Source organism: Gekko japonicus, unplaced genomic scaffold (genome assembly GCF_001447785.1).
Source record: "Gekko japonicus isolate JY-2015 unplaced genomic scaffold, Gekko_japonicus_V1.1 scaffold204, whole genome shotgun sequence".
NCBI classification, from domain to species: Eukaryota; Metazoa; Chordata; class Lepidosauria; order Squamata; family Gekkonidae; genus Gekko; species Gekko japonicus.
This window is the reverse complement of record NW_015159716.1, coordinates 631,573-644,921: the sequence shown is the minus strand read 5'-3', so window position 1 is coordinate 644,921 and position 13,349 is coordinate 631,573. Positions and strand designations below refer to the sequence as shown.

Below are 13,349 nucleotides of genomic sequence, written 5' to 3'. Positions count from 1 at the left end.
GGGTTGCCATACACTCTCAGCCTGACCTGCCTCATGGGGTTGTTGTGTGGATAAAATGGAGGAGAAAAAGAGGATGTAAACTGCTTTGCGTTCCCATCAGGGAGAAAGCTGGGGTACAAATGAAGTAAGTAAATACATAAATAACCTTCCCCCATTCTTATTCTCAAATGACAAGTAGAAAAGCAGTCAGAAATGGCCAGAGATGTACAGCTTTGTAACACGTAAAGGACTGTGAGTTCATTATAGAAGAGGGCCCACTCTGCATGCAGACGTTTCCATGTCAAGAAGAGAAGAAGATATTGGATTTATACGCCGCCCTCCACTACCCGAAGGAGTGGTTTACAATCTCCTTTCCCTTCCCCTCCCCACAACAGACACCCTGTGAGGTAGGTGAGGCTGAGAGAGCTCTCCCAGAACTGCCCTTGAGAGAACAGCTCTGAGAGAACTTAGGACTGACCCAAGGTCACACCAGCAGCTGCATGTGGAGGAGTGGGGAATCAAACCTGGATTCGAGTCCGCGCTCTTAACCACTACACCAAACTGGCTCTCCTGACACTGTCCCTGTCAGGAGCCGGGCAAAGATTTGCTCTGTCTGGGCTCCCACATTATGGCTGCTGTTCACCGTAGAAGACAACCTCGTGTGAAGTGCCCAGAGTTTGTTCAGATGCTTCAGGTTTGCATCGGTCTTTTCCACGGTTTAGAAACAGACTTTCTCCAAATAATCACCCTCCCTTCTAATACTCATGTTAACCCATGAGGGGTAGGGATGCCAGCCTCCTTGTCCTGGCAGCTACCATCCTTATCCCTTTCAAGGCCAGACTCAGGAATGTGGTAACTGGGAACCTGTGCTCAGTTGTATAAACAGGTGGGAGGGGGAAATTATGAGTATTTACCAACCTCTGGGAAGTTCCAACAAAGAAGAGCCTTGATTGGACCTGAGAGACCGCCTGATGCTGGAGCGCAAGAAGCTATAGAGGGTTATGCTACCATGCTAGCATGCTCAGATACATTATGCTTCGTGGATTGTAACACATAGATTGCTTTTATGCTACTGTGTGGGTTTTATGCTGCAAGGAATTGACCATCGAATACTAAGATACTCAATGTACTAGATAGAAAAGTTAGCTGCTTTGTTTTCTTATTGCTACCATACGACTGTGCTGCATAGTCAGTTCTTTTAATCATTTAATAAAGCTTCATAGATTTTTACAAGGTCTGTTTTACTTGTGTGCTTCCAACCTCGAGGACGCAAAGGTCTGGGAAATTGTTCAGGGGTTCCATGCAGGGGACCAGGAGCAATAACCCCGGGGGGACCCGTGCTCGGGTCTCTGACACCTCCCGTTTGACTTACAGTTAAAAAGGGCCTTGAAATCTGTCAGTTTTGTTAGTGTATTTTTCACCCCTTGTCTTGGCTATATTATATAAGTGCTGGATTTTCTTGCTTAGGAAGTGCTTTGAGCCCCAGCGAGCAAAAGCCAATCTATTTTTTTTAACTACTTTTGTAATTTGCAGACTATGGGCAGAAAGGTACTGGCGGGATACTAGGGATTTTTTTTTTTACAGGAGGCGTAGTCCAGCAGTGTAATGGGCTGCCTAGGGAGGGGGTGAGTTTCCCTTCACTGGCAGTCTTCAAGCAGCGGCTGGACAAACACTTGTCAGGGATACTCTAGGCCGATCCTGCACTGAGCAGGACTCAGAGGCAGTGTTCCCTCTAAGCTGAGTTAGTGTGAGCTGGCTCACAGTTTTCTAGCCTCCGGTTCACACATTTCTGTCTCAGCTCAGGGAGGATGGCTCCAGAGCAAACCTAATTTATGCAGCAGCCAAATGGCTCGCTCTCAACTTTAATGCCCGTAGCTCACAAAGTAGAATTCTTGCTCACAAGACTCCACAGCTTAGAGGGAACATTGCTCAGAGGATGTACTTAGATGGCCTGTATGGCCCCTTTCTACTCTACGATTCTATTCTAAGATTTTTTGGTGCATCTCTGACTACATTCCAGCCATTTTCCACGATGGGTGTTAAGAAGATTGGGAAAGGAAAAGTGACCAGAGATTAAACCCTCACCTTGAAATGCCTACCCTCCCTAAATAGAAAGGAATGAGGAAAGCCAGTTAATTAATTATCATATGGCATTGTGTGTAGTATCGCCAGGAGATCCTGAGATTGTCTGTCCGCCAGAAGTTCTAGCTCTGTTAGCATTATATACCCACTAGGTGGTGACTTGTTTTTAAAGCAAGAGATGCTTCAGAGGTGGTTTTGCCATTGCCTGCCTCTGCGTCATGATCCTGGTATTCCTTGGAGGCCACCCTTCCAAATACTAGCCAAGGCCGACCCTGCTTAGCTTCTGAGATCTGACGTGATCAGGCTAGCCTGAGCTATCCAGCTCAGGATAGGAAAACCAGTGTGTGTGTAGTGTTATAGTGTTGGACTAGGATCTGGGAGACCTAAGGTTCAGATCCCCACTCTATCATGTAAGATCACTGGGTGATCTTGGGCTAGTCACTTACTCTGAGATGAACAGATGAACCTACCTCATCCGGTTGTTGTTATGAGGATAAGACGGGAGGAGACAACTATGTGTTCTGCCCTGCGCTTCTTAGAGGAAGTGGGGGGAGTACTAAATAAATTAGGAAGCACACAAACAAGAGGCAGGGACGGCAAAGTCTAAGACCCAGCAAATGACTTGCAGATTTGGAAATGGGTCAACCAAGGCATCCATTGGATCATCATTAACTACCACCCCCACGTCCCATCGGCTTGGAAAAGCAGCAAGGGACAAAACAAAGATGCCTTTAAGTGGTACACAGTCAGAACCTGTGCCTCAGTTGACGCCCCACGCTGTTTACACACAGAGACTAACAGCAGCCATCCCCCTCCAGCCTGAAAGGGACTGAACACTGCAAGCCTTCTAAACCCAGACCTTGCGGCCGATGGCGGGCCGCCTTGTGCAAAAACGCACTTTGACACCCGCTCAGATTAGCTCAATTCAGAGCAACCCTCGCCACCCGTGGCACGCAACCCGCTCCCCGCTCCCGCTCTTTCCAGGTTCCAGGGAAGCCACCCTGTAGCTGATTGATTCCTCCTGGCAGCAGCAGGAGGAAGCGCAACTCGGCGGTCAGAGGGAGGAAACGACTTAGGTGAAGAAATCGAGCTCACAATGGAGGCGGCTGCAGCTTCTTCTGACCCAGGAAGCTCAATCTTTGAGAAGGCTGAGCAGCAAACGTTAAGGAAAGAGGGAGAGAAATTCCTCCCTTAGCAATAGCCGGGGCCCTCCGGCGGCAGCAAGGACGGAGCCAGCCCACCCCACCCCCCATTTACAGCTGCATCTCCCCCATTCCCGCCAAGTAGATGCTAACTGCAGGGAGCAGGGATGGGGGGTGGGGTAGAAGTCAGTACTAGCAGAATTCTGCGCGCTGCAGTATGAAGAGACGTGATGGCAGGAAATCTGTGGCACAGGCTAGAAGCGAGAGATGCTTTACAGGCCAGGACAAGAGTCAGGCGAGCAGTGGGAGGTCTGGTTTAAACAGCGACGTCTGGCGTGATTTTTGTTTTAAACCTGACCTCTGCCAGATTCCACGTGCCCTGGCCTCATATTGAAATGCACTTCAAAAGTGCACAGCCAGGATCTGCAGCTTGGAAGGATGCTGTGCTAATGTAGCACACCTACGTGCTGGTGACTTCAAGACACCATGTGTGTGTGGAGATTGGAATGTATTGATTTAGTTAGGTATTTATACCCCACTTTTCTCCTCAGCCGGCTTAACATAAGAAGAGCCCTAAGGAATCAGACAAGCATCTGGTCTCACACAGTGGCCTCTGGATGGCCAGCAACAGGGCATAGAGGCCGAGGCCTTCCCCTGATGTTGCCTCCTGGCTTTGGGATTCAGAGGCTGAGTGCCTCTGAATGCAGAGGTTCTGCACAGTCACCATGGCTAGTACCCACTGATAGACCTCCCCTCCATGAATCTAATTCCCTTTTAACGCTGTTTATTCCTGTGGCCATCACTACATCCTCTGGCAGCAAATTCCATCTCATTGTCTAGACCTATTAGCATTTGTGTGAAAGTGGGCTGAGGTAAGTCTGGAAAGCAATTTGACTGACTTCCCCCCTTCCTGCCTGTTCAGTCCAAACATCCTCTTTCTCACTCTGGCCAACTAGATGCCTCTGAGAAGCCCACAAGCAGGGTAGTAAGGGAATATAGCGCTCCCCTCTGTTTTGCCCCCAGCAGCTGAAATTCAATAATACAGTAACTCCCAGTTTTATTTAGCCATCCAGGCTAATAGCCATTGATAGGTTTATCTTATCTTTATCTTAAAAGGTTTTCTTCCAACATCTTGTCTAGAACAGATGGCTTTCTGAACTGGAGCCAACACTGCTAACCAAGATATTCACCAGCCTTTATTTTTAGGAACTTTTTACTGACTCAGACCAGTGGTCCATCTCCACTTACTGTGGTTTGCAGCAATTCTGCTAGGACTCCAGCAGAGATTATTCATAGCTTTAGGTCCTTACAAAGGAAAGCAAATTGCCTAATCCAATGATACAGCAGCAGCCAAGCTAACTTTGGGCTGTTTTCCTCAGTGCTCTCTACCTCCAGGGCCAAACTTGGGCTGAAATACCTAACTGCAGAGGCTTCTACTTGGAGAATAATTGTACAGGCAGCATTCCTGAGTCTCTTAGAGGGACCCACACAACTTGTGAGGCACCATGTAAATCACAGAGCACCTGTCATGATGTATGGCAATTTACCAGGGGCCCGATAAAAATACACGGTCTGCATTTGGCTCGGTGAGGTCTCTAGCTGTGTCAGACAAAACCCTCTCTCCACCAAAGAGGTGCAATCGTGAGGAAAGCACAATCAATTGGATTTCAGCACTTACAGGAATTTCTCCTCAGTCCTAGTTGAGCATCACAGTGGCTTTCTGCATGGGGAAGGCAAGCATCACGTACACCACACTGAACTGCTCGGAGGAAGAACAGGATACAAATGTGACAGAAGAAAATTTCCCACAGCTTGCATACCATCTCCTTTCTAAAGGAATCTCACGACTAGTTGTACTGTAACACCTTGATCGCTTAACTGCCTTGGTTCATTGTAAGAGAACATGAACCCTATTTGGGTGGAAAGGCAGCATTTACATTTTAAAATTAAATATAAACATTTTATATAAATGCCAAACTCCCACAAGGGCTTGGATGCTGATGTCAATCTCTGCTAACAGTAAATCTCTGCAACCTGAAGGCATTTCTGTCATTGGAATGAGGCCTCCTTGCCTCCCTCTCCCTGTAGCCAAAAATGAAACAGCCTAAGGCATAGGGTTGCCAGATTTCTGCAGATTTGGGGGTAAAGTCTGGGGAGGACTGGATTTAGGGAGTGAAGAGACCTCAGCTGGGTTGAATGCCGTAGAGGCCACCCTCCAAAGCAGTCATTTTCTCCAGGGGAACTGATCTCTGTAGTCTGGATATCAGTTGTAATTCTGCAAGATTGCCAGCCCTCACCTGGAGGTTGGCAACCATAAGGAGTGGTGAGCAGGAGTGGAACAGGAATTGGTAAAAATCTCCCTTCTTCCATTAGTGGAAATTTACCACAGAATCCAGCCCTGGTGGGGACAGCCATGTTTAGTCTCTTGCCTACCCACTTGTGTATCATGTCTCTACCCCACTGGCCACGAAAAGAGAGTGGGACTAATGTAAAAATACAAAAGTGCTCTTGGATGAAGGAAGCAGTACCTTCCCTGCTTGACTTCCCCACATTCTTGTCACTTCACATCTTTCTCCAGCCCCAGCTCTAATCCCAGAACTGAGGTACCTTCGTGCCAGAGTGGAAGGACCGCATAGCTTTCCTGACCCATTAGTCTCCACACATACATAACTCATGAACAGAACAGATACATGAACAAATGTGGTTGCCCTCCTCACACCCAGTTTGGCCTCAAGACTTGAGGGGAAGTATTGCTGTTTGAATGCTAAAGGACATCACACATCACCATCTTCATCCTGTGAATGTCCTCATTTCACTGACAGGAACCCCCCCCCCCCAAAAAAAAAACCCTGAAGAGAAACTGGGGCATGCCCAGAGGGCACCCATTAGAGTCTCTGAACTTCTTGAGGTCTCCCATGGCCTACATGTATCATTTTAAGCACACAAAACCTTACCTTCCCAGCTCATAACTTCCCTTCAGCTCTGCAAAGAAAAGAAGTTATGTTGCTGAAGACAAAGGGAAAGAACCTTAGTAGACATGTACATTTTTGTTTGTTGTACAGCCGAAAAGAAGTATGAGGAAAAATTCCAGGAGTGATCAGAAACAGTACATCTGTAAATACGGGGAGAGAACGCACTTCCTGACCAGTGAAAAGAATGACTGCTTTAATGGCCGCATGGCCCCAAGGCAAAACTAGTCACTAACTGACAACTGAAGAGGAGTGGATAAATCAAGGGTCTGTTTTTTCTAAAATATGTGGATTAGCTACTTTAACCCCATTGACATCAAGAGGAAAGGAGTGGTTAAAGGGTTGCACATGCAACCTATGCATTCTTCTGCATGGTGTAGGAATTTTAATTCATATTAGTGAGAGTTGGAAGATGATGGTTGTTCTGCATTCACCACTCCTAAAAGAGTGTGAATTTGTGCATGTGTGCAGTGGTGTGGTGGTTAAGAACAGCATCCTCTAATCTAGAGAACGGGGTTTCATTCCCTAATCCTCCGCATGAAGCCTGCTGGGTTACCTTGGGCCAGTCATGGTTCTCTCAGAACTCTCTCAGCCCCACCTACTTCACAAGGTGCCTGTTGTGGGGAGAGGAAGGGAAGGTGCTGCTGCTTTGAGACTCCTTAAAGCAGAAGAAAACGGGATATAAAAGTCTTCTTTTCTTCTTCGTATGTATATCCCCAAGAAACTAGGAAATCCTACCATGCCCTCAACCTGCGACTGCTAACTTTACATATGGTTTAGGAGGAGAATGTACTCTGCTTCCATTATATTCAACACATGCTTGTTGTGCGGAAGCGTGCTTCCCACTTGAAAGATCAGATTCTCAGTGTGTTGCTAGCTGCCAATGTGGAAAGAGGTCCCCTAACAGAAGTGCCTCATTACAAGTGATCTATATTTACCTTTCATTCTCCTGCCACAGGGGAAGCTGAAGCTGCCTCCACACCTTGTGCCAAGTTTTTCACCAGATTGCATCTCTCCCATTTCCCACCTACAAAAGCACACAATGGCTTGGATCCCATCAAGGTTAAAAAGGAGGGTGATTTTCACCAGTGCTCTCCCCCCCCCCCCCAAGATATTCCTGGGGATCCCTCATGTCCCAGGAAGAACAGGTTGGGGATTGATTGGAGCTGCCATGGGAGGAGCTGCCCCACCCCTGCACCCACAGAAATCTGGGTGGGATCTAAACTATGGCTTCCCTCTTGCCCACAACAGGTGGAGGAAGGGGGTGAGTGACAGTACTGAGGAAGAACCACCAAGAAAAGCAGAAACAGCCCCCGTGTTTCTGATGAAGCAGGTAAAAAGTATATCTCCAGGATGCCACCTGGGAAGGGCAGAATATGACCAGCCTCTGTACTATTCAGATGTCCAAGCCAATTACGAGCAGAGGGATGTCTTCTCCTTTGAAAAGGAGTCCACATGTCTTATGTCAAACAACTAATGTAAGCCATTAACGGGAGAGCTGAAGGCATTCAGAACAGAGAAAGGGGGGAAAGAAAGCAGATAGCACAATAGCAAACCTTAGTTTATTTTTTTAATTAAGGTTTCATTCACCAGGGAAAGGCTTAGATACTATGTCAGTTTAAGTTATTATAACTCTCCATTCACTTCAATAGCAAGGCTTGCTTTAAAATCATTACACCACATCACCTAATTTTTTTTAAAAAAGGAAAGATGTGAACTACATATACACATTGCTGTGCTCTAAATTAACTGCAGTCACTCAGGGAAAAGCTGACTTTGCTCCCCACCCCACCCCCATCTACAGCCCAGGTCCTCCATAAACCACCCTTCTGAGATTTTGTGTGAGCATCCCCACATTCACTGTGAGCTGTGCCCACTGTTGAAACCCTTCCATTGGGGAACACCTGGGGAGGGGGAGAGATGGGTCTCTGTGTTAGGAAACACAGTGGCAGAAGTAGAGAGGAATAGATTGGTACCAAGTACCAGCAAAACTTTATGGAGTTCTGGAAAACATTTCACCTACAGTCACCACTAAGGTTAGACGTATCGGGTATAATTTTATGGGAATTCGGGAGGGGGAGGGAGGGGCACACATAATCCACATACTTCATCTGATGCACACAAGAGCATGAGGATTTTACTCAGCAGTGGCCAGTCAGATGGCCTTGGGATGTTCTTTAGTGGGCCCTGATGGGAGTTCACCATCACCAGGATGTGGGTTCAGAGATGCTCTGGCTCAGTACATGGAGACTTCATTCAGCCAGAATCTGTAGGTTCTACTTAGTTGGCATGGCTAATAGCCCCTGATAGACCTATCTTCCATTTATTTACCTAAGCTGATTTTTAAAAGTCAACCTCTTTGCCAGAGGCCATCACAAATACAAAAGGGTTTGCTGACTCAGGATGCTGGGCAGCACTCTTGCATGGTTATTGACCTGTTAAAAAAACCCACCCCCTTCGATTTCACTTGAAATTTTGGGTCCACCAATTTGTGGTTGTCAAGGCAGACAGACCCACTGTGGTCTGATCCAAAGTCTAGCTGTGCTGGCACAAAAACACTTAGGAGAGGGTTTATCAAGCGCCATACCAGTGCCACATCACAAACCGTATTTCTATGACAACACTGCAGGTGAATTTTAGAAATGATGTGGGCAGCAGAAGCATTTGCAATGGGTGATGTTGTGTAAAGTTGACTTGATCTAAGCAAATGAAAAAATTAACACACAATGCTAGAAAAAAGAGTAATCTACAAATAATAGTAGAAGAATTCTAAAGCTCTCTATATTAGCCAAGAGTTTGCCCTCTGAAATACAAAACGGAGACAGCAGACAGAAATGTGTTAAAAATGAATTCAGTGAGAATGATTCCAGGACACAGGAATGGGTCTAGAAATGCTGGGGTTTTGTTTCCTCATATTTGTAGAATTAGGGGACACCATTTGCCTGCTCCTCTAGATCACGTTCAAGATGGTTTAACCAAAAAAAAAAAAAGCCAATAGTCCAAAATGTTTAATTAACCCGTAGAATCAACTGCTATAATATGCCAAAAGAGCCAAGGTTAGATTTCCTACCAGACATTCTATTAATGACAAACATTTTCATAAAGGATGCCTACAGAAAAGAATAAAAGCTAACCACAAAAATTACGCAGATATAGCAAACAACAGTCTTCTATGGACAGCTAATTCCAATTTTTTCCCACTGTGTTATTTTTATAGTTTCCATTTCAGTCTACCTCCATTAGATCTAAATTTGTAGGCCCACCTTGCTTCTAATGCTCAGGGTGGGTCCCAACACTGCCTTATTTCAACAGTTAAGCACAACTACCCAGCTACATAGACCACCGGCACTCCTATTTTTAAAGAGGAGGAGCAGAGGCACAGTGGGTCCACAGCTAAGCTGAGGTTCAAATTAAAAATTTTTTTCTCCAGTCTGGCTGGAGGGACCACTAACTTTATCAGAATCGATCACTCACTTCTAGACATAAACCAGATGACACGAGGGGACATACAGAAACCAACAAGTGAATGTCACATTCTTCCTGAACACTCCCTCCTGGTCTGTAGGGCTGCAATTCTTAAATAAAAGAAGACTTCTACAAGAACACAAACTCATTAACAAATCTGATACCGTTTCTAAGGATCTGAATAAGGATTATGGGTGCTTTACTCACTACAAAAGGTCAACCGTCCTCTATTTCATTCGGCTTTGTTTTCATAAAAATTTGGTGGTCCAGTAATCTGAGCATGTTGTGTTACCTTCAGTTTTGACGTTGTTAATTTGGTTTTTAACCTCTCTGTGTGCGTGTACATATATATATTTATTCATATACTTTACAGAGACACACACCCCATCCACGTTCTCAGTCCACTGTGTGAGCACATGATGGCATCTGTTGCCTTTGAAATCCCAGGCCACAATAACCACTCCGTCTCTAGGGTGACAGAAGCACAATCTGTCTTCCTGTTGCTATAGAACAGCATGCCTCTTCTGCCTCCAATGTCCATTTCTACTAGCCATGCTGCTGAAAAAGTGCAGCAAAGGGCAGGGGGAAAATGCACAGTTCCAGGGTCTCAAAAACTTGCCTTTTATGGATGCTTCAAGAGAATTCAACCTATCTAGCTTACCAAAGAGACATCTGTAAGATGAATTTTCTGTAGAAACCTATGTGGCATGTAGATTTCTACAGAACATGGGCTTTTTTTCTTCTAATTTATCAGACAATTAATACAGCATGATCCAATAGCTGGGAGCTACCATCCAAAAGTTAAGCCCCAAAGCATAAGGCTACTGAGATTAATTTACTACTAGCACTATCTCCTAAGGGAAGTGGGCAGGTTCTCCGTCACGTGAGAGTCTTTGCATAGAGATTGGGAGTCTTTTTCTTAAAGAGAGACCTGCAGCCTTGCTTGCGTAGGTAGTCAGAAGAGCCAGAAAGAAGAACAGAAGCCCAGCGAACCAAAATACTCTGGAGCAGAATCAACAGATGGTTCACCCACAACTCAGTGCAATAACTGAATATCAATCTATTAATTCTGCAGGACCTTGACGAAAACCCAAATGTTATAAGACAAAATTTCTCAAGTTCTCACAGTATTCCATTCAAGGGACTATTTGGAAATATTAGCTATGTTACAGAGAACACCCTTACTTTGGTGAAGGTTGGTATTCACATGTGAATGTCAGCACATACCAAAACTCGGCCAATGACCACTGGCCGTCACCTCTGTGGGACTGTCAGCATTCAGGGGCACAAGCCTCAAAGCTAGGCAAGTCTATTTTCAAACATTCATTCACACTATTCAGCTAGGATAACTGACATTGGATTGTGAATGCCAACGCTCGTTAAATGTTGAGCATCCACTGGAATATACAGCACATTCTGAACTCATTAAAGAGAGGGTAGACTTAAGTACAAAGTCTGAGTCCAGTGGCACCTTTAAGGTCAACAAAGCTGCCATTTCATTATTTCTGAGTTAGTGTGCGTGCGCATGAAAGCTCACCTTGAATAAAACTTTGTTGGTCTTAAACGTGCCACTGGACTCAAACTTTGTTCTGCTGCTTCAAACCAACACAGCTACCCACCAGTGTAGACTTAACACATTGATATCCAGTAGCTGTACTGAGTCATGGATGAGTCCTTTGGCGGTCTCCTATCAATCAGGCTGGTAGTTTCTGCATCCTTCAGATCAGTAGGCTCCTCGAGGCGTGCAGTCCCTTACCCCCTTGCTCCCTCCCGCACCGTGAGAACAACCTGTTAAAACAATGGGACAGAATAAGCAAACAAGGGGTTCTCTCTGTTGTGGATCTTCTCGTGTCTCTTGTGGTGGGAGCTGTGGCTGAAACACTTGCCACAAAACCGGCACGCATAAGGCTTCTCCCCGGTGTGGATCCGGTGGTGCTGAACCAGGGTGGATTTGTCAGTGAAGCAATTCCCACACTCCGAGCATACATACGGCTTCTCGCCCGTGTGGATTCGCTGGTGTCTGAAGAGGTTGGAGCTGACATTGAAGCTCTTCTCACAGATGTTGCACTTGTAGGGCTTCTCCCCTGTGTGGATGCGCATGTGTTTGATAAGGTCAGCGTTGTGGCTGAAGCTCCGCAAACATTCCGTGCAGGTGTTCAGCACCTCCGGCTTCTGCTTTGGTTTCGGTTTCTCACCACCACCACCGCTGCTGGCATCGGCGCCATCCTCACCCGAGGTGCACGTCTCCATCTGTTCTTCCACCGAGTCCTTCAGGTGTTTCTTCTTGTGCGAGCTGCGGCTGTAGCTTTTGCCACAGTCGATACACTCGTAGGGCTTCTCGCCCGTGTGTATCCGCTGGTGCTGGGTGAGGTTGGATTTGTCATTGAACCGTTTGCCACAGTCGAGACATATATACGGCTTCTCCCCTGTGTGGATTCTCTGGTGCCGGTTCAGGCTAGAGCGGACTGTAAAGCTTTTCCCACATTCAGAGCACTTGTGCGGCTTATCCTCTGGCTGCACTGGCCACTGACTGACGAGGCTTGAGTTCTGGATGAAGACTTTCCCGCACTCGATGCAAATATCGGGGATCTCTTCTGTTTGAGTCCCCCGATGCACCAAAAAGACTTTGCGTTTCTTGATGGTCTGGACAGGTTTCACTGGCCACGTCATTGACGGAATTTTCTTCTCCCTCACTTCACCTCCGCGAGACTGACTGTGTCCGGGACTTAAGCTTAACATCTTAAGGAGTTTACGTTTGGTCACGAGTTGTGATCGAGCCTCCTCCGGGCTAAAGTTCTCCTCCATGTGGCTCATTTTGCGACGTCTTCTTACCTAGCAGGAAATCAACCACATTGGGTTTTTTTTTTAAAGAAGTGGGGAAGGAGAATTCTCACGCAACAAATTAATCGACATCGTCATGGCCGGCACCTTTATCCAGCTTTAAATTTACAACTTTCACAATTAACCTGATGCATGGAAATTGTGGCACCCCCAAAGCAAGTTCCAAGTGTCAGTGTCACTTTCGGATGCTTCCACTCTTTTTACTTGTTTCCCTACTTCGAAGATACAACAGGAGAAAAAGTGATGCAGGAAGTAGCCCTCAAACTGGGACTGGCAAAAAATATGGAGAGACCAATTGCTCCTGATTGCCTTAGGAAGACAGACCAGCTATTTCTACCTAGAAGAGAACATTTAGCACAAAATCATAAGAGCGAAAATCTCTGAAGGGCCTGCTGCTCAGCTCTGCCCACTGCTCTGCTGTCTGAGTTTTGTGTGCATCACAAGGACAGAAAAGACCAAAACACTTGCATCATTCAATGGCCTAAGAACACTAAGGAGGTTTTAAAATTACTTTTTAAAGAGCAAGTTTCTAGTCTTTCTTGTTGGGAAGGAGTGTGGCATGCCAAGCTGGGGTTTGCCCCAATCACAAAAATATCTGGAAATGGTCTACACCCAACCTCATGCAGGGCAGCCACACAAGCCAAAAGCATCACCTGCCAGAGTCGTGCATCGTTTCAGATGCAGCCCCCAAAATGTGAGAACACACAGCAGCATCCTCAGAAAGGGCCCACTGCTCCCTGAAAAGGGAAGCAGACAACTGGCATCTCTGGTGGGGCTGGATTTAGCTCCCAAATTGTCAGTTGCCGCTCCACTGTTGGGCTAGATAAGGAGCAACACTCGATGTTGTGAAAGGTTGCTTTTGCAACCCTGC

At 46.3% G+C, this 13,349-nt stretch overlaps 1 protein-coding gene across 1 annotated transcript in view; it reads right to left on the bottom strand.

The window, feature by feature from the left end:
* The window catches only part of LOC107112121 (zinc finger protein 721-like), a 51,062-nt gene that overhangs the window by 17,184 nt on the left and 20,529 nt on the right, over positions 1 to 13,349 (bottom strand). Inside the window, exon 5 of the mRNA XM_015413232.1 lies at positions 11,435 to 12,469. Within this exon, the coding sequence (XP_015268718.1) occupies positions 11,435 to 12,469 (1,035 nt within the window). The remainder of the gene's footprint in view (positions 1 to 11,434; positions 12,470 to 13,349) is intronic.